This window comes from Schistocerca nitens, chromosome 5 (genome assembly GCF_023898315.1).
Source record: "Schistocerca nitens isolate TAMUIC-IGC-003100 chromosome 5, iqSchNite1.1, whole genome shotgun sequence".
Taxonomy (NCBI): Eukaryota; Metazoa; Arthropoda; class Insecta; order Orthoptera; family Acrididae; genus Schistocerca; species Schistocerca nitens.
The window spans coordinates 712,740,326-712,764,497 of record NC_064618.1 but is presented as its reverse complement, the minus strand read 5'-3'; the positions used below and the strand labels follow the sequence as shown (position 1 = coordinate 712,764,497).

Here is a 24,172-nt window from a genome sequence, read left to right as displayed (position 1 = left end):
ACAAATAAAGAAAAGATGTTATGTGGACATGTGTCAGGAAACGCTTAATTTCCATGTTAGAGCTCATTTTAGTTTCGTCAGTATGTACTGTACTTCCCCGATTCACCGCCAGTTGGCCCAATTGAAGGAAGGTAATGTTGACTTCGATGCTTGTGTTGACATGCGACTCATTGCTCTACAGTGCATCAAGCACATCAGTACGTAGCATCAACAGGTTAGTGTTCATCACGAACGTGGTTTTGCAGTCAGTGCAATGTTTACAAATGCGGAGTTGGCAGATGCCTATTTGATGTATGGATTATCACGGGGCAATAGCCGTGGCGCGGTACGTTTGTATCGAGACAGATTTCCAGAACGAAGGTGTCCCGACAGGAAGACGTTCGAAGCAATTGATCGGCGTCTTAGGGAGCTCGGAACATTCCAGCCTATGACTCGCGACTGGGGAAGACCTAGAACGACGAGGACACCTGCAATGGACGAGGCAATTCTTCGTGCAGTTGACGATAACCCTAATGTCAGCGTCAGAGAAGTTGCTGCTGTACAAGGTAACGTTGACCACGTCACTGTATAGAGAGTGCTACGGGAGAACCAGTTGTTTCCGTACCATGTACAGCGTGTGCAGGCACTATCAGCAGCTGATTGGCCTCCACGGGTACACGTCTGCGAGTGGTTCATCCAACAATGTGTCAATCCTCATTTCAGTGCAAATGTTCTCTTTACGGATGAGGCTTCATTCCAACGTGATCAAATTGTAAATTTTCACAATCAACATGTGTGGGCTGACGAGAACCCGCACGCAATTGTGCAATCACGTCATCAACACACATTTTCTGTGAACGTTTGGGCAGGCATTGTTGGTGATGGCTTGATTGTGCCCCATGTTCTTCCACCTACGCTCAATGAAGCACGTTATCATGATTTCATACGGGATACTCTACCTGTGCTGCTAGAAAATGTGCCTTTACAAGTACGACACAACATGTGGTTCATGCACGATGGAGCTCCTGCACATTTCAGTCGAAGTGTTCGTACGCTTCTCAACAACAGATTCGGTGACCGATGGATTGGTAGAGGCGGACCAATTCCATGGCCTCCACGCTCTCCTGACCTCAACCCCCTAGACTTTCATTTATGGGGGCATTTGAAAGCTCTTGTCTACGGAACCCCGGTACCAAATGTAGAGACTCTTCGTGCTCGTATTGTGGATGGCTGTGATACAATACGCATTCTCCAGGGCTGCATCAGCGCATCAGGGATTCCATGCGACGAAGGGTGGATGCATGTATCCTAGCTAACGGAGGACATTTTGAACATTTCCTGTAACAAAGTGTTTGAAGTCACACTGGTACGTTCTGTTGCTGTGTGTTTCCATTCCATGATTAATGTCATTTGAAGAGAAGTAATAAAATGAGCTCTAACATGTAAAGTAAGCGTTTCCGGACACATGGCCACATAACATATTTTCTTTATTTGTGTGTGCGGAATGTTTCCTGAAAGTTTGGCCGTACCTTTTTGTAACACCCTGTATACATAAGGAACATGAGTAGCCCCAACACTGATCCCTGGGGCACCCTCCATTTGACAACCCCTTTCAGACCCCACATCACAGCTATTCTCAACACTGTGAATAATACCTTTTTCTGCCTGTTACAATGTAGGTTAGTTTCTAGGAATTCCTTCGTGCTCTCTCCTCTCTCCCCAGGGTCATTTGGACGCTAGTTCTGGAAAGTCTTTTTTGCATCAGCGTTCTGTCGTGGTGCGCCTCGTTGTATTGATGAGAGGCTTCTTCCAGTTTGTCCAACGATCAGATACACATGCAGGTCGTAGACTAATTTTCAGCATTTCAGCTTCATTCGATATTTTTTTACTACCGAAAACGCTTTTTTCCCGGTCTGTAGCATCTCGTCCATTGCCTATTAGCAGAGTCACACTAGCGAAAATTGTAGAATCACTAAATAATCATCATAAACTCTAAATTTCACACTAATGCTACAAAAAAATTACAAGGATTTTAGACCTGTTTATGTCAAAATTTTGTAAAGACTATGAGGAAAACTAAAGTAGGTGTTGATAAATCACATGAACTTTTTTTGCAATTTCAGGAAGATTTATTGAACTGTGTCACTGTTTAACAGTAAGTTCAAAAATGGCTCCGAGCACTATGCGACTTAACTTCTGAGGTCATGAGTCGCCTAGAATCAGAACTACTTAAACCTAACTAACCTAAGGACATCACACACATCCATGCCCGAGGCAGGATTCGAAACTGCGACCGTAGCGGTCGCTCGGTTCCAGACTGTAGCGCCTAGAGCCTCACGGCCACTCGGCCGGCAACAGTAAGTCGAAGGATGATGTTGTAAGAAAGAAGCACATGCTTCAGTGCAATCAATAGGTTTCTTGCAGTACGAGATTGTAAAAGGCATTCTGAAACATACTAGTTTACGTCTAATCAGTCACGAGTGTTTAACGGTGTGCAACCTGCAGCCAGCCGCAGTGGCCAAGCGGTTCTAGGCGCTTCAGTCAGGAACCGCACGACCGCTACCGTCGCAGGTTCGAATCCTGCCTCGGGCATGAATGTGTGTGATGTCCTTAGGTTAGTTAGGTTTAAGTAGTTCTAAGTTCTAGGGGACTGATGACCTCAGATGTTAAGTCCCATAGTGCTCAGAGCCATTTTGCAAACTGCAAGCAGATTTTGTTGCGGAGGCTGATTAATCGTCTTCCTCAAGAACACTATTGGCACATTAGGGCAACAAAATACTGCATTTTGATCTGAACGGCAAGACTGCATACGGAAAGTAACTTTTATCTTTCACCCTACATAAGATAATTTATGTAAGTCTGTAGGCTTTTGTGGTCGTTGTCATTAGAGTTAAAATCTTCTGGGTTGTTAGGCGCGTCATATTTCCTTCTAAAATAATCGACGTTTCGACCTCTCTGCTGGGATCCTCTTCAGGACGTTTCGATGCCCCGCGATTGTGTTGGAGAAGTGGGAGTATCGGTTAAAATTCTTGTGACTACCTCTAAGTAATTACCGCCTTTTTTTTAAAATAATGCTTCTAGTACGGTGTACGTGATACCCTACATGATTGACCAACACTAGGTGTACAGTTATGTATACGTAATCACTTACAATTTTATGATAAGTTCTTCACGTGCACTCTTCGACAGCATTGTTTAAAGTTAATCGTTTTACTGGAACAGACGGAAATGACAGGTTGGTGTATGGTTTAGTGGCTCGTAGCACGGTAAGTCGCTGTCACGTAGCCTACACAGCGCTGGCACAGTTCTCTCGGGCACAGTTCCAAGCAGCACCTATAAAGGCACTCTTTACTGCCTCTTAATTAGTGATTACATTTTGCTAAGCCACACACTCAGCTGAGAATCATCTGCCGTGTATACAATTTTGACTCCTAAGCTCTAGAAAACCCCGTATCTTATGGAAAGCAGGGTGCTTATCGAGCATTAATGATGCTTATGATAACGTGTGATCTGTTCTGATTTGCACAAATTGGTACGTAAGAAACATTATATTGGTTTAAGAATGCTGATGAGTTACTTTTTGCTCTTTGATTGTGTTGTTACAGTTCTGAATGAGAGTGACATAACATTAGCTTACCGTCTTTGTAGAATCGTGTTTTACTGATGAAAAAGAAGAAGCCCACGAAGAGATGGACCATCGAATTTACCTGCAAAGAATAGGCAGTTAGTATGAACACTAGCCTCACCAGCGAGCACCATGAATAAAATATACGTTTCCTTACTTACCGTAAAAAATATCCCAAACATAAAGGCGCCTGTCTTGAGCGAGTAACGTCCGCAGAACGTCTGCAACATGTCCTGCAAACAAGCAGAATAATTAGTATTCACAGACGATGCGATCAATATCCACGTACATCGCACAACAATGCTCGTAATATAGCGTCCCGCTAGCATGGCAATAATCTTGCACATTGTAGTGCAGCCTGCATAATAATGGAAACTTTACATCAGTTACTCTACCATTTGTTTCGGAGCTAAACTGTTTTTAATCAGCTGCAAGACAAGCCACAATTTTGGTGCATTTATTATAAATAACCTTGCCAGAGACGACTCCGATTGTTCGTGTGTGTGTGTGTGTGTGTGCGTGTGTGTAATTCAATGACCAACATCACAACTTCTGTGGGTGCGTATTTCCGTAAATCATGGTAAATAATATAGACGTTTTCGGAAATTAACAAATATTGACGATACATATTTCGTGAAACATCAAGCTTTGGGTCAGAAAACACAGCTGGCAATATTTCAAGTAATTACTAGCTCCGTTGTTTTGCAGTTTACATTTAATGCGGTTCCGCTCAAAACAAGTGACATCGCACTCTGAGCACAAAATAACTGTGAGCGAATTGTTTGCATGAAAATTACGTTTAATATACATCAGACGCTCATCGTTGCGAATAACTCTTCGGAACACCTCAGTCACTTGACAGCCTGGATAACGAATTTTTTGAATTTAGCCAGCACACAGGTATATTACATAAATTACTTATAAATTATACACATATGCATGTTGTGTGACCTAGAGTACTTTGGTTATGTTTAGTATGTGTTGGTATATATGAATATTTATGTTGCGATTTCTAAATTTTTCTTCTGTAATACCTTTGGGTACGTAATGACAATCCCCGGAAGTTGCGTAATAGAAGTGATACGAGGAAGAGGTGGCGGGGGGCGAGGGTGTTTTGTACCTGTGTGTGATGTGTGGGACTCGGAGGCTCTGAAAGGAGAAGGAAAGGGGGGGGGGAGAATATCAGCTGTTCATAGTCTCGAGAAATATTTAATGATATGATTATTGCCCTATATGTCATCTAGTTCACTTCTGTAAAATCTTAAACGTGAAATAATTTTGTATATAATGATTTACAGATAAACAAGCATATCACAGAAACAATGATGAAATAAATCACGCCTCGCGGGATTAGCCGAGCGGTCTATTGCGCTGCAGTCATGGACTGTGCGGCTGGTCCCGGCGGAGGTTAGAGTCCTCCCTCGGGCATCGGCGTGTGTGTTTGTCCTTAGGATAATTTAGGTTAAGTAGTGCGTAAGCTTAGGGACTGATGACCTTAGCAGTTAAGTCCCATAAGATTTCAAACACATTTGAAAATTTGAAATAAATCACATGCATTTAAGCAGTCTTAGTTTGTGACCTTCAGAGTTTTCCAGAGAATTAAGAACCAATGAACATATTGCAGTTGCTTCAGAAGATAATGCAAACACGTCATTTCGCTTATTAGATGCAGCAAGAGCAATTAAACCTGCACGGCATTTTATTTGTTTCAGAGGAGTAGATTTCACTTTTATAGTATTACATATACCCAAACTATCCTTTTAGCTTCTTTATCCACCAGTGGTCTGTATCGGTACTGTCTTAGAAACCATTCTTCAGAAAATCATATGAAGCACTGGAATCAAATCGTGCACGGTGGTTTAACATCTGCAAATAAACAACGTTCTAATAAATCCATCGTGTAAATCTGGTTAGAGTGAGAAACGCATGACATACGAAGTAGTTACTGAATACGTTACTTCCTGGAAGGACATATAACACACTGTTTTTCGTGAAATGTATCCCAGTGAAACAAATGTTAAAGTATAACGACAGTATTATGGATAACTTAGCAATGTTGGTAAGTCAGGTTGATAGGTTAGATCTGAATACAATGATTATGGATAGGCAGAAAAATGTTGCATTCGCGGTAACGGAAGAGACAGCAAAGGAACAGACAGGAACTTAGTAAGCCAGGAGCTGTGTGAAGAATGATAATATGAAAACCAATCACTGTCGCACTATTTAAATATGTCAGCAGAATTTTAAAAAAAAAAAGAGAGTAGTGACTTATTCAGGGACAGGTTGACTGCAAGGAATGATACAGATGTTTTGTACTACACGACCTTTTGCTGCAGAACAGTGTAACGGAGCAGCTTAAGTGATTCGATCAAGTCACTGTGGGAAGTAGTAGGTATCAGGAACGGAAATGAGCGAACAAATAAGGTTGGTTGGTTTGGCGGAGGGAACCAAACAGTGAGGTCATCGGTCCCATCGGATTAGGGAAGGTTTGGGAAGGAAATCGGCCGTCCATCCCGGCATTTACCGGAAGTGATTTAGGGAAATGAAGGGAAACCTAACTCAGGATGGCCGAACGCGGGTTTAAACGTCGTCCTCCCGAATGAGGGTCCAGTGTCCGAACCACTGTGCCACCTCGCTCGTTAATAAATAGATAAACACTACATTTTGCTAGATTGATCGATTAATGGCTTGTCTTGAAATTTCATATTATAGACTGAATTTTTTCTATTCTGAACGCAAAGCTACTCGTAGAGTAGTATTTTATAGTGTGCTAGTTTTATCAGCAACAAGATCAGATATAAACTTACCTAAAGAATTTAATCTATCATATAGATACAAATCATATTTTCTTCATGTTTGATGCGAGAACAATTTTAGTTGATAAAGAAGTGAACAAAGAGCTATTATGTTATATAAAAAGAGACATTAGTCGACAGGAGCCGACTGGTTAGCAAATCACCGACAATTTGACACAGATTTTTTTTAATTGAACAGGTGATACATGCCGAGGACGAATCTCTCTATTAAAACGATTTAAAACTTTTACACTACCTGCCCTCTGTAAATGGCATAGTTGTGACGGTCATAAGAACGTCCCCTGTTGGTAACTATCTTGAATCTATACGAAAGTTATGGGGAAGAAGTTCAAATGAACACACAGCAAAACTGCTATTCTTAATACCGAAAGGAATGGTTCATGTTAATAAACATAGTAATAACAGAACAGCATTGACTTTCCATATTTAAATTTTTATGCCCTGTAACTCCAGTATTTTAATAGGATACTTTCATTACAATTTCATCCCTAAGCGAGGTTATTTTCAGTATTTCCAGTAGAAAAAAGCCATTCCTACAGATGAATAATAGTATGGATGCATGGTGGCTATTAAGTGGAAATCGCAATACCGCATGTTCAGAAGACGTGCACGTGAAGCGCGTCGCCGTGTTTCGGACTTTGAGAAACGTCGAATCATTTGCATGAGAGACATCAGAGCGACGTATAACTCATTTCTGTCTTCACGTAGTAGAGAACACAATGACACTATGCGGGCAGACGCAAAAACGTCACGTATAGCAGAGGGTTAGTAGCTACGGAACGCCAGGGCCTCGATAGCAGACGTGGCCGGAAATGGAATGCATGTCTCCCGCGAGTCGGAAAACGTAGGTTACAGAGGTTGTTCTAGAAGGTTCTTCACGTATGTAGACCTTCCAAGGCACGAAAAGCGCGCAGAACGACTCTGCCCAAGGGAAATTCCCGTTTGGAATCTGCTGTGGTATAAGTCATATCGTTGACGTCATAAAATATTTCCACTCATTTATCAACTCTTCAGGTTCTAGATCATTATTTTAATTACGAACTAAAGCAGAAAAGAGAGGAGAGCCTAATAATGTAACCTCCTCTGTAACAGTTAATATAAATTCATTCATTTGCAAAACTGAGACCCCTGACGTAACTTACTAAACAGAAACATACCTAGAGTGGGGCGCTAGCTGCAGTATCGGTGTGTTCACCACTGGGAGTAATCTGACCTCTGCTGACGAAGATTACGTACTTGAAAGCACAACAAAAATGTTAATTTCAGAGTTGATAAACTACTTGGCGAGTAATAACGCATTTTGGACACTGCTCTGAGCATTCGAAACAGCATCAGAATAGACGCAGGTTGTTATATCTCGCGATCAGGAGAAAGTAACGGTCGTGTAGGAACTGATTTCTGACGGCGTGTAAACGTACTATTCGTGACTGTGAAAATATCGAGAATGACGGCTGGTCCACGTTCTTAACTCAAAATGCTACTGCTTCAAGATGGATAACTGATTCAGGCGCGTGACCGAGCATATACATGACTATCTGGTTTTCGGGTTTTTCACTCACGCAGATGGCTGGATGGTCGCACTTTAAAATATTAAGTCACGATTCTTGGTTTTATAATGATCAGGAGAACAATAGTTTTGTTTAAAATATTTGCTTGAAGACCCATATGGCAGTCCAATTTTCAGTTTATACTCTTTTTCAGTTTTAGGAGTTCGGAATTCAAAGTTCTGGTAGTAAGATACTTTCCCTAGACTAGAAATCTACTCTGTAGGAATCAGAATGGGTTTCGAAAAAGACGATCGTGTGAAACCCAGCTTGCGCTGTTCGTCCACGAGACTCAGGGGGCCATAGACACGGGTTCCCAGGTAGATGCCGTGTTCTTGACTTCCGCAAGGCGTTTCATACAGTTCCCCACAGTCGTTAATGAACAAAGTAAGAGCATATGGACTATCAGACCATTTGTGTTCCTAGATAACAGAACGCAGCATGTCATTCTCAATGGAAAAAAGTCTTCCGAAGTAAGAGTGATTTCAGGTGTGCCGCAGGGGAGTGTCGTGGGACCGTTGCTGTTCACAATGTGTATAAATGACCCCGTGGATAACATCGGAAGTTCATTGAGGCTTTTTGCGGATGATGCAGTAGTATATCGAGAGGTTGTAACAATGAAAAATTGTACTGAAATGCAGGAGGATCTGCAACGAATTGACGCATGGTGCTGGAAATGGCAATTGAATCTCAATATGGACAAGTGTAATGTGCTGCGAATACACAAAAAGAGAGATCCTTTATCATTTAGCTACAATATAACAGGTCAGCAACTGGAAGCAGTTAATTCGATAAATTACCTGGGAGTAGGCATTAGGAGTGATCTGAAATGGAATGACCATATAAAATTAATCGTCGGTAAAGCAGAAGCCAGACTGAGATTCATTGGAAGAATCCTAAGGAAATGCAGTCCAAAAACAAAGGAAGTAGGTTACAGTACACTTGTTCGCCCACTGCTTGAATACTGCTCACCGGTGTGGGATCCGTACCAGATAGGGTTGATAGAAGAGATAGAGAAGATCCAACGGATCTTCATTACAGGATCATTTAGTAATCGCGAAAGCGTTACGGAGATGGTAGATAGACTCCAGTGGAAGACTTTGCAGGAGAGACGCTCAGTAGCACGGTACGGGCTTTTGTTGAAGTTTCGAGAACATACCTTCACCGAGGAGTCAAGCAGTATATTGCTCCCTCCTAGGTATATCTCGCGAAGAGACCATAAGGATAAAATCAGAGAGATTAGAGCCCACACAGAGGCATACCGACAATCTTTCTTTCCACGAACAATAGGTGACTGGAATAGAAAGGAAAACCGATAGAGGTACTCAAGTTACCCTCCGCCACACACCGTCAGGTGGCTTGCGGAGTATACATGTAGATGTAGATGTAGATGAAAATCCAGCTAATTTGTGGATAGTTCGTTCTATACGAGATGTCTGGTCCATTATAAATTCTGTGATCAAATTTTCTAGGTTCCGAACTCGATTGTAATTATCAATCCCTTGCTTACATGTAATACAGATTCTGAGGCAACAGTGTGCCTGTTTATTAAATTGTGTGTTCAGTATAGACATCCGGCTATATTATTTTGTAGCTAACTAGCTACTTCCCTGACCATCCTTTTCTTTAGCTTATAGACAGCACAGGAATTTTAGATATTATAAATCATTAAAATAAGCTGGCAAAATAGCGTTATAAATCTCTAAAGTAGGTAATAAAAGGCTATATAGAAAAACCTTACATTATGCCTATTTATTTACTAGGCTGCACTATTCAATCACACATGTAGCAAATTCATGTCAACTTCATGTTGTACTATATTTTTAAAGTAATTTTAAAGTTTTAAACAAAATTATGAGGGTACTTGACAGGAAAATGAAAATGTTTCTTGAAAGCCTATGTATTACAATGCCTGATCGGCTTATTGGTTCCACATGACATCCCAATGCTTTTCTAAATTTTCCGGACTGATGTTGAGTCTCCTGTCAGATAACACAGTTTTCATCTGAGAAATTAACTTTTCAACATCTGCAGAGGCGACTGGAGCAAACTAAAACATGGAACTACTGCAGGGTCTATTTCTCCTCCAACATAATTGTCACTTCATAGATTTTTTGAGATTTTTCTAAGCTTGTCAAGATCAGAATTTTTCCGAAACTCTCATTTCTCTGGCACACCCTCCAATATTTACACTGCATCATCCATAACCTTCATTGACTTAAAGCTTGTGGCAAGAAACTGAACACAGGCGCAGTGAAACGTAGGTCTTTGGCACTTCCGAAGAATCGAGAAGTATCTTTTTTGCACAATTAAAGATGCTTCATCCTCCAGAGAGATGACCAACTTAGCTATACTGCTCTCAGAAAATATCAAGCGTAGAAAATTGCTTCTGAATTAATTTCCTCCATTTCGTTGTGACAGGCTGAGGAGGCACAGGTATGTCTTTAAATGTCTGAAACCTTGATGGGTTTTTACAGAGGTCTTCTTAATGATGGAAAACAATTTGTCGACATCCGAAAACAAGCTTCGTATCTATTCTGGTACCCTGTGCATTCCAACTCCAACGCAGATCACGTGATGATGTTTGGAAATAGCACTTTCAAAGTGTCCCAACCTTTTTCATGTATGGTGCAATGTCTGTGATAAAAAGTAATATATTTTCATATTGAATTTCTTCAGGTTACAGTAATTGTGATGAATGGGTAGATAAATGTGCGATAGTTGAATTGTTAAATTTTTCAGACAGAAATGGTTTCATTGATTTGCCTTCTGAAGGATGTCCTTGACCAACAACGACAGTGGCAAAAAAAAAAAAACTGTAGGATCAGTTGATTCGCCGATTTAAATCCGGATACTTTTTGCCTCACCTTTAATTATTTTCATTACTTCATCGTCACATTCACTTAAGTAACATTTTCGCAAACTTGACTCACTGAGCACATATTCGTCTGTATACTTCAACAAAAATTATTTTAATGTAAGATTCCGTAGTTCCCAAAAAGGGGTTCCAGCATATTTACGTAAGTCAAATGCAAACTGCAATTATCGACTCAGTGTTGCATTTGCCTTTAGAAATAAAGAAATTTTCTTTCTTAGCCTTTAAAGTGTATTTTTATGCTTGCTTGTACTGATATTGTGAGAAATGAAATATTTCTTTTCGTAGTTCACTCACTGCTCATATATTCTAAACAGACGTATTTTACTGTCAGCAGAACATACGTCGGATCCGAAACTATTAATATAACTGCAGTTTACTGAGCAAAGGAACTCCGCATTTCTGCATGTTTAGCCACATTGCACAACGCCGCAATGAAAACTGAAAACAACGAGAAATTAAGAATAATAATTAAACCACGTTCCAGCTCCGGCACTAATTGTTACTTTTTAGGAAGGAATGATCCGACATTAATAAACACAAGCGAAAATTAACTCTAATACACACAAGCGAAAATTAAAACTCTTACGAACTATTACTTTCTCTATCGCGACATCCATTGTTGTTTTTAATAATAAAGGAATGAGTAACAACCAAATACTTAACAAAGGTAATTTATTTCAGCAAACAAGCGTTTATACAAAAAAAGACAGAAAAAGGCAGCCCAAAACTGCGACGTTTCAATACGGAGATGCAAAACGTACGGATTCGAGTCAAAGTAAAGACAGATGTAACACATTTAAAAAGGAACTCTCCCAAAGCTCCGGTCTCATCTTATAACGAAGTAACGACAGCGTGCAGTAGCGAGAGGAGAACAGCAGGCCAACGGCTTGCCAACAGTGGCGTGGGGGTGGGGGTGGGGGGGGTGGGGGAGGGGGGAAGGGCGACTGCGCACATCAAACTCTAAGGGGGGGGGAGGGGGAGATACGGTTTCTGCAGTCAACAAATATGGGATCAGCATTTTCGTTGGTAGCAATTTTTGCTTTTGACTGAATCATCTTGTGATACCTACTACATTCTGTCCTCTCCCTTCTTCCATTTTTCAGTCTGTGGCTCAGGAACAGCCTCTGCATGCTAATGTAATTGTATGGCACAGCACTTTCGAACAGTAGTTGAGACTGATCGGGTCCTCAGGGCCGGCTATGACGTATAATCAAACTATAGAATGGCTAGTGCGCCAAATTCTGCAGAGGAGCGCCAGACTTAAGGCAGAAATCTTTACTGTCATTTTTTTTTACATTGTTAGCAGTTATCCTAATCACCTGCGTAATAATATACTGTTCAAAACAAGTATTGCCACCACCCTCATTACTTACTGTTTGGTTCCCTTTGAATCTAAGTCCAGGCACGTTCGCAGATCTGCAGGTGGCGCAAAACGTTTTTTTGATCACTTTAGTCTCGTGGTCACACAGAAATAATCCATGTGTGGTCCCATCGAAAATGACGAACCGCTGGTCAACAATGCCCAAACAACAGTCGGTACCCCTAGCATGGCTCACCGCTACGACAGTGTCCACCGCACTCTACGAACAATTCAACATTTAATGAAATAAAACACGTGAAAACCTAAATGTGAGGTGAGGCAGTATTCTTACATTCCCCCTTTTCCCTCCGTTCAAGACCACCTCGCGTTCACGCCGTAGCTACATCGCTTTTCATTGTTGCTGTGGGAACGAACGTGAAACTTGCACAGTGTATCCAGTGATTTTTCTCCAGTTTCCTCTAAAGCGGTAAAGAGACACACATTTGTTTTCCAGTTTCGAGGTGATACAGGTGAACCTTTCTCGTGAAAGGTTGTTTTTGTTGTTGTTGTTGTGGTATTCAGTCCTGAGACTGGTTTCATCTCCATGCTACTCTATCCTGTGCAAGCTTCTTCATCTCTAAGTAAGTACTGCAACCTACATCATTCTGAATCTGCTTAGCGTATTCATCTCTTCGTCTACATCTACTATTTTTACACTCCACGATACCCTCCAGTACTAAATTGGTGATCTCTTGATGCCTCAGAACGTGTCCTAACAACGATCCCTTCTTTTAGTTAGATTGTGCACCAGTTTTCTCTTCTCCCCAATTCTCATCAGTACCTCCTCGTTAATTACGTGATCTACCCATCCAATCTTCAGCATTCTTCTGTAGCACCACGTTTCGGAAGTTTATATTCTCTTCTTACCTAAACTATCTATCATCCATGTTTCACTTGCGTATATGACTACACCCCATACAAATACTTTGAGAAAATACTTCCTGTCACTTAAATCTATACTCGGCGTTAACAAATTTCTGTTCTTCAGAAACGCTTTCCTTGCCATAGCCAGTCTACATTTTATATCCTCTCTACTTCGACTATCACCATTTATTTTACTACTCAAATAGCAAAACTCATCTTCATCATGTTACCTTCCATTCGGAAAGTGGGTGCACTCAGCGACTGTTATGTGTCTTATAAATTATAGAGTGGAAATATCAGTAGTCCTTTTTTTAGATTTTATTACGCAAATCCAGATTTCGGCTAGTAGCTAGCCATTCTCAATGCACTGTTTTTTATTCTCAATGCATATTAGTCCCTGCTATGACATGACTGATATTTATATACGATTACTAGTATTTTGTTATTTTAGGTGTGATATTGCACAATGTCACAAAAATCTATCGAGGAATTTTTTGGACGTGCTAAAGTCCGCATCACGTAGGACGGCGCTTCCGAGCATTGGGGCAGAGCGATAGGCAAGCGTAGAGGGGATGAGGTTTGCGCATGCGTTGCTACAGAGAGGGGTCAAACAAAGACCGCGTTGCCGAACTGCACTGCTCCGATCAACAGTCAGGTTCATTTGCCTATGGTACGATGTATTATACGTTCAAATATATGAAGGGAAGAATACATTTTAAAACATTTTTCGATCAATCGACACATGAGAAAAATCTTACATCACGTCTTGATGTTGCGTCCGTTGCTCCACAGCGTTAGTCTGCGCGATGTCGGAAAGCAAGAACAGCTGACGCAGCTTTGGAAAGACGTCAAGTACTATTTTTCACAAAATGACGATTGTGTGACGGTAATATAATCAAAACTCGTTGGATAATTGTCATTTATTGCGATTTGGACTGTATTATAGATGAAAATATAGTACACAAGAAAATTAATTTCATACTCAAATCGAAATCGTTATATATACTTCGCAACCGTTTCTACTCCACAATTTTTTAAGATTTGTATTACGCGGGGTATGTGGGTCTGTCTCATTGTAGTTAAAGGTAAATGATTGTTGTTAAAAAAGAATTACTAGTCGCAAAGTCTAGCAAAGAGTTGTTGTTGTTGTGGTCTTCAGTCCTGAGACTGGTTTCATCTCCATGCTACTCTATCCTGTGCAAGCTTCTTCATCTCTAAGTAACTACTGCAACCTACATCCTTTTGAATCTGCTTAGTGTATTTATCTCTTGGTATCCCTCTACGATTTTTACCCTCCACGCTGCCCTCCAATGCTAGCTTGGTGATCCCTTGATGCCTCAGAACGTGTCCTACAAACCGATCACTTCTTCTTGTCAAGTTTTGCCACAAACTCCTCTCCTCCCCAATTCTATTCAATACCTCCTCATTAGTTATGTGATCTACCCATCTAATCTTCAGCATTCTTCTGTAGCACCACATTTTGAAAGCTTCTATTCTCTTCTTGTCCAAACTATTTAACGTCAATGTTTCACTTCCATACATGACTACACTCCATACAAATACTTTCTAAATGACTTCCTGACACTTAAATTTATACTCGATGTTAAGAAATTTTTCTTCTTCAGAAACGCTTTCCTTGCAATTGACAGTCTACATTTTATATCCTCTCTACTTCGACCATCATCAGTTATTTTGCTCCCCAAATAGCAAAACTCCTTTACTACTTTAAGTGTCTCATTTCCTAATCTAATTCCCTCGGCATCACCCGAGTTAACTCGACTACATTCCATTATCCTCGTTTTGCTTTTGTTGATGTTCTTCTTATATCCTCCTTTCAAGACACTGTCCATTCCGTTCAACTGCTCTTCCAAGTCCTTTGCTGTCTCTGAAAGAACTACAATGTCATCGACGAACCTCGAAGTTTTTATTTCTTCTCCACGGATTTTTAATACCTACTCCGAATTTTTCTTTAGTTTCCTTTACTGCTTGCTCAATATACAGATTAAATAACGTCGGGGAGAAGCTACAACTCTGTCTCACTCCCTTCCCAACCACTGCTACCCCTTCGTGCCCCTCGACTCTTATAAGTGCCATCTGGTTTCTGTACAAATTGTCTAGCAAAGAGAACAACGTAAAAATTGTCAGTATGTTATTATATTTTTCGATGTAACAGGCAGGAGTTTAAACTGACGTTACAGTGAGAGATCGCATTTATGGTCCACTGAACAAGGAAACAACTAACCGTCTTTTGTGAATAACTCTAGAGAATTCTGACCGATAACGTAGAGAACCTACGACATCCCGACAGGTAACCCTCCGTGTCATTTTAAAGCATTCGTGTCTTGAAAATAAACGGGTTTACTCGTCGCAATACAGATGTTTTTGACTTACTTCCCCGGCCGCGTTTTCGCGAGTAATTAGAGCGTACATCATGCTGGGAAAAATGAACTTCTCCTTGGGCAATATGCTGAAAATTATAGTCTACTTACTTCATAGGATATAAATGCCTAATCAACAAAGGCTGGAATGTTCTCAGGCACTATGTATGCTATTGATATGTCGAAAAACGGATTTTTTTAATCATGAGTCTTTAAAACCACGAAATATTACTTTGCTCCAATGTCTACATCGTAATATCATCGTCACTGCTATCTGAGTCCTTGTCCTAACCCCCCCCCCCCCGTTTAAAAATTTAGTATGATAGGTTCAAGGCATGTATCCATCTTCATCTCCCTGTCAAAGTCTTCCTTATGAAGCTATTCACTGTGCTGCACACAGTGTGCCCACGCAGAAGGGGGATATTGTCTATTGCTTGTTGCACAATCGACTGTAATCTTTCAAGAAGCTGTGATCCATTGGGTGATGTACTGGTAACTGTGAGAGCCGTCTCAAATATAATTCTAGAATTCGCAAAAAGGAAAAATGTGTATGCAGGCGTTGTGCTATCATCTAATGTCGTGAGACGTATACAAACCTAAAAGCTCAACGACTGATTCCAATGTGTCCCACCGGAAGGGGTGTAAGAGTAAGTAAAATCTTTGACACGTTTCAGGGAAAACTATGAGCGAGTCCAGGAAACGGTGACTGAAATATTGAATGTACCAAGCTCAGTTAAGAGACGAATGAAGGTCAGCCCTACGGGGCTTTGCGAAGCGGTTCTAAAAGTTTGAAACTATTTGTTATATAACAGTTGTAACTGAAGTGTTTGAACTGTGTGAGGAACTGGCCAGATCCCTACAGAATCCAAATTTGAATGTAGCCGGAGTGAAACATTCTGTAGAAGTTCTAAAAGTAGCTCTTGCACGTCTTAGGACTACGGAAGCATTTGATACGCTGTTAGAGAAATCCAAAGATTATTCTGAAAACCTAAACATGAAAGACCCAAATATCTCACGGCCAAGAAAAATACCAGCGAAATTGCAACACACAGTACACCGTCTGTTCCCAAAGAATTGTCTCTAGAACGAAAGTTTAGGAAAGATTTGTTTGAAATTCCTGATCTCCTTCTGAATGAGATTGATCGAAGGTTCAACTAAGAGGAACTAAAAAGTCTATCCTATCTTGAAGAAATACTTATTACGTCCCCCCCCCCCCCCAAAAAAAAAAAAACACATCCTCCATCTACACAACGTTTGGAAGAATTGCTTGCAGTGCATACAACAGACTTTAACCTGAACAGGCTTCGTGCACATCTCGAAATGCTGCATACCATTGCGACTGGTACACAAGCATGTAAGGTATTCTCTAGTGAAAGAAAACTTATTGCTGAACATGACAGGGCTAAAGCACTCTTTCAGGAGGTTATTCGCCTCATCATTCTGACAGTTCCAGTATCATCAGCATCCTCTGAGACTCATTCTGCGCCTTGAAACGACTTAAAACTCAGATCAACAATGACTCAGTCGAGTCTCACCCGTCTACTCCTCCTCAATGTTCATCAAGGTAGAACTAGAAAAGTTAAACTTACGGATGTCATGAAAGACAAACTGTCAAAAGGAAAACTACGTTTGGAAATCGTCCGTAAAATTTTTTAGTCCAAATAAAAACAATTTACGTCTTTCTTTTCTTTCTTTTCATTAAGATGTGATGCACAGTGTTTTTAAAATAGTAATAATAACAAAAGGGTTCTCTCTGGCCGATTGATATTGCAGTAAATATGAACTCCTTTGCGTAAATTGTCTCAAAACACGTAGGACTTCCCAGGTAAATAACGTCTTTTTAAAAACTGAAGTAACGAAATTGTTTGAAAGACCACGACCTATAAATCTGAGTCCATATTAGTATTAATGAGTTGTTTCTCTCTGTATAATAATAAGGCCTTCCCACATTGTCGGTATGGATGTATTCTTAACGGTTTTGTTAAAAGACGAAATCAGTAGAGGGGCTTGCTTGCCCCTCCCCTCCCCCTTCTAAAGAAATGGTTGATATGGCACTGCTGCAGGACTACCCTTGAAGTGCTAAGACATCGAGGGACCCTACTATGTTGGGGATTAAGGCACTCGTAGAATCTACAGACTATAAATATTCCATTGGCATTCTGCCTGGGCATACCATTCTTCAGGGGTTAGCCCGCATTGTCCTGGATTTTTAATGGTTGGTTGGCTGGTTAGTATATGGGTCTGCAAAAATGTTGTGGTTTAAGAATTTTATGACTGGTGAAGGTTTCATTTTAATCTTAGACTTCTATGTTCGACATCGCGCTTTTAACACTCTTTTAACCCTTTATAGGGTACCAGTAAGTATACTTACCACCCGCCTCTTTGTACAGAAGCATCTGTTTACATAGACCTTTATTGTAACAAATCACTTCCTTTAACGGTCTCTGGTAGAAATACGTACCACTTTTTGAATGCCCGCCTCACTGCCTTCTAAACATGTAAAAATAAGTGAAAGTGGTACGCATTCTTACCAAAGAGCGTCTCTGGTCGTAGTGTTGTTGAGAGAAGTAAACAGTCGTCAACTACGGTTCTGCAAAACAGAAACACTGCAGATTTGTGCATTCCAAGGTAAGGCAATAATTGCATGCTTAATTCTGCGGATATTGTGGTATAAATTATTCACTTTCGTTATGTGCTGAAATATTTATTACGATATATAGCTTATGCTATGCGCGAGCCGGAAAGAATAGCCGAAAATGGGTCATTTTCAGACTAAGATTTCTCGTTCTTTTAATGAAATTGTCAATTACAATTTTGTTTTGTTAATTCATTGAACAGTATTTTCTCACATGGTGGGTACAATTTCGTTCTCAAAATAGCGGCTAAGATGTTACTACGTTATAATTATACATGTGTAAACAAAAGGTAGGTTACACACGTTTTCAGTGACGAATTTTAAAGTTTAATTTTATTTATTTACTAGTTGAAACACCATCAAAAATGTGTTAGTGTTTACTGAAGGGATTATTTCTTAGGTAACAGTTCCATTTTGTTGTAGGCCTCATCATGGCTCTAAATAGAAGAGGTCTGACAGAGGAGAAAATTTTACAGAAGCCAAATAGAATAATGGATGAGATGGCTGACGATTCAGAAGAAGGTGGGGATGAAGATGCAGATGATTGCCTACCAGTTCAATTACACATACCCACAACATCCACCAATGATGCGCGGTTGTCACATGACAATGATGAAACTTTTCAGTTGTTGACGAAACAGAAACAGAAAGTGAAAATGAAACTGACCATGCTGTAAGAGTCACTTTCTCATGGTGCAGAGCAGGGCATGTACACCAATTATCCTGCAACACTGTTTAGTCTATGCCTTTTGGCATATCGAACATAGCTGAAGTGAATGTGAGTAGCCCAATGGCAATTTTGAACCTAATTCTGACTGGTGAGCTCTTGGAGCAGATCACGGCTCAGTCAAATTTGTATGCTATACAGAAAAATAACTGATTAAATTTAACTGTTGATGAACTGAGAGCATTGTTAGGGATACTCGTTATTATGGGATTCAATCCTTTACCTAGTGTTAGACTGTACTGGAGTAATGACAGAAACTTTTATAACAGTAGAGTTGCACAAGTGATGCCTATAAAACGTTTCTTGAAAATTATGAGATTTTTACACCTAAATGATAATTCCAAAATGCCAAAAAAGGCTGAAATGGGTTTTGACCGATTATACGAGATTAGACCTATGTTGGATCACCTCAACAGTTGTTTCTTCTATCCTGCCAGATATTTGTCAGTCGTTGAATCTATGGTGGGATTCAAAGGAAGAAGCTCCTTGAAACAGTATATGCCAAATAAACCAATTAAAAGAGACAAAATTGTTAAGGCTTTCGCGGCCACTTGTTGACAAACTGCCTATTGGCTTCTGTCTCGGGTTCTTCGGCCGACGTTCATCTAATGATTTTTCTGACGTTTCGCCAGCACGAGTGGCTGGCATTGTCAAAGCTTCACCCTCCATTGCCGGTGGTGAACTGGAGGCGAGCTCGCGGCCGCAGACTATATGTACGTGGCGCGCCAACGTCCGAGGGCTTCTCCGCGGTCATTTCCGGTGCGGTTCTCCTCTTGCTACCTGCGACGGTCGTTCGCTGCAGTACGGGAAGCCAGGATCCGTTTACCTTAAGGCTTTCCTCTTTCTTGTTGAAACTGTTCGCGTGTTTTTGGATTTCTACAGCTTCTCTGAACAAGCGCGTGTGATAGTGCTTCTCTACAGCCAGAACTTCCGTGTCGGCGAATTTTATTACGTGGTCGGTCTCATTCAGTGCGTGCTCTGCCACGGCCGATTTCTCCACCTGCCCCAACCTGCAATGTCGCTTATGCTCTTTGATCCTGGTGTTAATGGATCGTCCAGTCATTCCGACATAAACTTTTCCGCATGTGCAAGGTATACGGTATATTCCCGACATTGCAAGTGGGTCTCTTTTCTCCTTCGCCGATCTAAGACACTCTTTGATCTTCCTTGTCGGTTTGAAAATCGTCTTTACGCCGTGTTTGCGCAATATACGGCCGATTCTGTCCGTCACTCTGGGAATGTATGGCAGAAAGGCCGTACCCGACATTTCTTTTTCTGGTTCCTTACTTCGCCGAGTGTTTAGCTCTGTTACACTTCTAATGTAATTTGTGGAGTACCCATTGCTCCTCAGAACAGTTTCCAGGTGTTGCATTTCTCGTTTGAGGTGTTGAGGCTCACATATTCGTCCTGCTCTCGTTACGAGCGTACTAATCATGCCTCTTTTCTGGCTCGGGTGGTGGTTTGACAGTTTGTGCAGATATCGGTCCGTGTGTGTCGGTTTTCGATACACGCTGTGTCCCAGGTTTTCGCCGTCCCTTGTGACCAGCACATCTAGAAATGGCAGTTTCCTGTCCTTTTCTACCTCCATGGTAAATGTTATGTTGGCATGGAGGCTGTTCAAGTGTCTCAGGAATTCACCGAGCTGTTCTTCACCATGGCTCCACACCACGAACGTATCATCGACGTACCTGTACCACACCTTAGGTTTGCAAGTCGCCGAGTCCAGTGCCTGTGCTTCGAATTGTTCCATGAAGAAGTTGGCCACCACTGGACTGAGAGGACTACCCATGGCGACGCCTTCCAGCTGTTCGTAGAAATCGCCATTCCACGTGAAATAGCTCGTGGTGAGACATGCATGGAAGAGCTTTTTGATGTCTTGCGGGAACATGGAACCGATGTGCTCCAGAGCGTCGCTGAGTGGCACTTTCGTAAATAACGAAACAACATCGAAACTGACCAGGATGTCGTTTGGCGCAAGTTTCAGTTTCTTCAGCTTCTCAATGAAATGTCCTGAGTCCTTAATGTATGTGTCGGTCTTTCCCACGTGTGGCTGGAGCAGAGAGGCCAAGTGTTTCGCCAGTTTATACGTTGGTGAGCCAGGAGCGCTAACGATCGGTCTCAGTGGAACGTTGTTCTTATGGATCTTGGGTAATCCATACAGCCGAGGTGGTAGGGCTTCTGTGTTGCGCAGGTTTCTCTGTATGTCCGCCGGCAGAGAAGACGCCTTGATTAATCGATTCGTATTCCGAGTGATACGCTGCGTCGGATCTGCGCTTAGTTTTCGGTACGTCGTCGGATCTAATAGGTCTCGGATCTTTTGCTCATAATCTTCGGTCTTCATTACGACGGTCGCATTGAACAGCCAGGATACTGCGCCGAGCAAAACTACCAGCTTGCAACCTGAAGAAAGAAGAGGTACAAGCCATTAAGAATCTCAACGCCGACAAGAGTATATTGGTACTGCCTGCCGATAAGGGGAATGCAACCGTCGTAATGAAGACCGAAGATTATGAGCAAAAGATCCGAGACCTATTAGATCCGACGACGTACCGAAAACTAAGCGCAGATCCGACGCAGCGTATCACTCGGAATACGAATCGATTAATCAAGGCGTCTTCTCTGCCGGCGGACATACAGAGAAACCTGCGCAACACAGAAGCCCTACCACCTCGGCTGTATGGATTACCCAAGATCCATAAGAACAACGTTCCACTGAGACCGATCGTTAGCGCTCCTGGCTCACCAACGTATAAACTGGCGAAACACTTGGCCTCTCTGCTCCAGCCACACGTGGGAAAGACCGACACATACATTAAGGACTCAGGACATTTCATTGAGAAGCTGAAGAAACTGAAACTTGCGCCAAACGACATCCTGGTCAGTTTCGATGTTGTTTCGTTATTTACGAAAGTGCCACTCAGCGACGCTCTGGAGCACATCGGTTCCATGTTCCCGCAAGACATCAAAAAGCTCTTCCATGCATGTCTCACCACGAGCTATTTCACGTGGAATGGCGATTTCTACGAACAGCTGGAAGGCGTCGCCATGGGTAGTCCTCTCAGTCCAGTGGTGGCCAACTTCTTCATGGAACAATTCGAAGCACAGGCACTGGACTCGGCGACTTGCAAACCTAAGGTGTGGTACAGGTACGTCGATGATACGTTCGTGGTGTGGAGCCATGGTGAAGAACAGCTCGGTGAATTCCTGAGACACTTGAACAGCCTCCATGCCAACATAACATTTACCATGGAGGTAGAAAAGGACAGGAAACTGCCATTTCTAGATGTGCTGGTCACAAGGGACGGCGAAAACCTGGGACACAGCGTGTATCGAAAACCGACACACACGGACCGATATCTGCACAAACTGTCAAACCACCACCCGAGCCAGAAAAGAGGCATGATTAGTACGCTCGTAACGAGAGCAGGACGAATATGTGAGCCTCAACACCTCAAACGAGAAATGCAACACCTGGAAACTGTTCTGAGGAGCAATGGGTACTCCACAAATTACATTAGAAGTGTAACAGAGCTAAACACTCGGCGAAGTAAGGAACCAGAAAAAGAAATGTCGGGTACGGCCTTTCTGCCATACATTCCCAGAGTGACGGACAGAATCGGCCGTATATTGCGCAAACACGGCGTAAAGACGATTTTCAAACCGACAAGGAAGATCAAAGAGTGTCTTAGATCGGCGAAGGAGAAAAGAGACCCACTTGCAATGTCGGGAATATACCGTATACCTTGCACATGCGGAAAAGTTTATGTCGGAATGACTGGACGATCCATTAACACCAGGATCAAAGAGCATAAGCGACATTGCAGGTTGGGGCAGGTGGAGAAATCGGCCGTGGCAGAGCACGCACTGAATGAGACCGACCACGTAATAAAATTCGCCGACACGGAAGTTCTGGCTGTAGAGAAGCACTATCACACGCGCTTGTTCAGAGAAGCTGTAGAAATCCAAAAACACGCGAACAGTTTCAACAAGAAAGAGGAAAGCCTTAAGGTAAACGGATCCTGGCTTCCCGTACTGCAGCGAACGACCGTCGCAGGTAGCAAGAGGAGAACCGCACCGGAAATGACCGCGGAGAAGCCCTCGGACGTTGGCGCGCCACGTACATATAGTCTGCGGCCGCGAGCTCGCCTCCAGTTCACCACCGGCAATGGAGGGTGAAGCTTTGACAATGCCAGCCACTCGTGCTGGCGAAACGTCAGAAAAATCATTAGATGAACGTCGGCCGAAGAACCCGAGACAGAAGCCAATAGGCAGTTTGTCAATTAAAAGAGACTTTAAAATCTGGGTGATTGCATGTGCTAGTACGGGTACTGTCTAGGACTGTCAGTGTATGAGGGCAAAGAAGAGTGAGGCAACAGTAACACGTCCTTAGGCGAATGTGTCATAGAAAAACGTGCAGCTCCTTATTAAGGTCTAGGATACTTCCTGTTCTTTGATAATTTTTTTTTCAAATGTTGTAATGATGAAAAATCTGCCAAGAAAAAATCTGTTTACTTGTGTCACAATCAGAAAAACACGAAAGTTCTTTCCTAAAGATACTTAAGCTGCTGATAAAACTCTAAAAATAGGAGAATCTGATATAGTTATGGTTGGAGACATAGGAGTATCAAAATGGAAAGACAGAGGAAAGAAGTGTGTTATTGTAATTAGCACGATGCATAATATTGAATCAAAACGTTTTATTCTGAGAACTAATAACAGGGGTGTTAGGGAAAGCGTTCCTTGTCTAGAATCAATCAGGGATTACAACTTACATATGGGAGGGGTGGATCGTTTTGATCGGCTACTCTGTACCTACAACATATCATGGAAATCCCAGCGATCGTGGCTAAAATTATTTTATTATTGTATTGATGCATCCTCTACAAAGATACAGTCAGGAAATGTATGTCTGGCACAAAACCTTTGAGTCACTTGAAATACAGGTCACAGTTAGCAACTGAAATGACAGGTTCCTTCTCTGCACAAATCAAAAAAGGCCCAGTAATTCAGATTGAAAGAGGAAGGAAGGGAAATGCTCCTGATGGCCGAGCAACTGTAGCCAATACAATTCGTCTAACAAATGTAGGGCAGCATCTATCAGCAAAGGGTCCTACCTTTCGACGACGTGCCTATTGCAGTACTACAAAGAAATAAAAACGCTCCACCACAGTTTACATAAGATGCAATGTAGCCCTGTGTTTGCCATGCTTCATACCTTTCCACACGCCCAATTCGTAATTATGAGTAAATCTCCATTCAGTTGGTTTCGACTGTGATTTTGTTCTTAACAACAACAATTATTGCCACATCATCCTTCAGCTATTTATAATAGCTGTTCATGATGTACATTTCTCAGTTACTTACAT

The 24,172-nt window shown here is 41.8% G+C and overlaps 1 protein-coding gene across 1 annotated transcript in view; it reads right to left on the bottom strand.

Moving 5' to 3' along the window:
• LOC126260085 (uncharacterized) overlaps positions 1-24,172 on the bottom strand; it is a 158,996-nt gene that overhangs the window by 120,540 nt on the left and 14,284 nt on the right. Inside the window, exons 2-3 of the mRNA XM_049957297.1 lie at positions 3,766-3,837; positions 3,617-3,686 (exon numbers count right to left, since the gene is read on the bottom strand). Coding sequence (XP_049813254.1) covers positions 3,617-3,686; positions 3,766-3,834 — 139 coding nt within the window. The 5' untranslated portion in view covers positions 3,835-3,837. The remainder of the gene's footprint in view (positions 1-3,616; positions 3,687-3,765; positions 3,838-24,172) is intronic.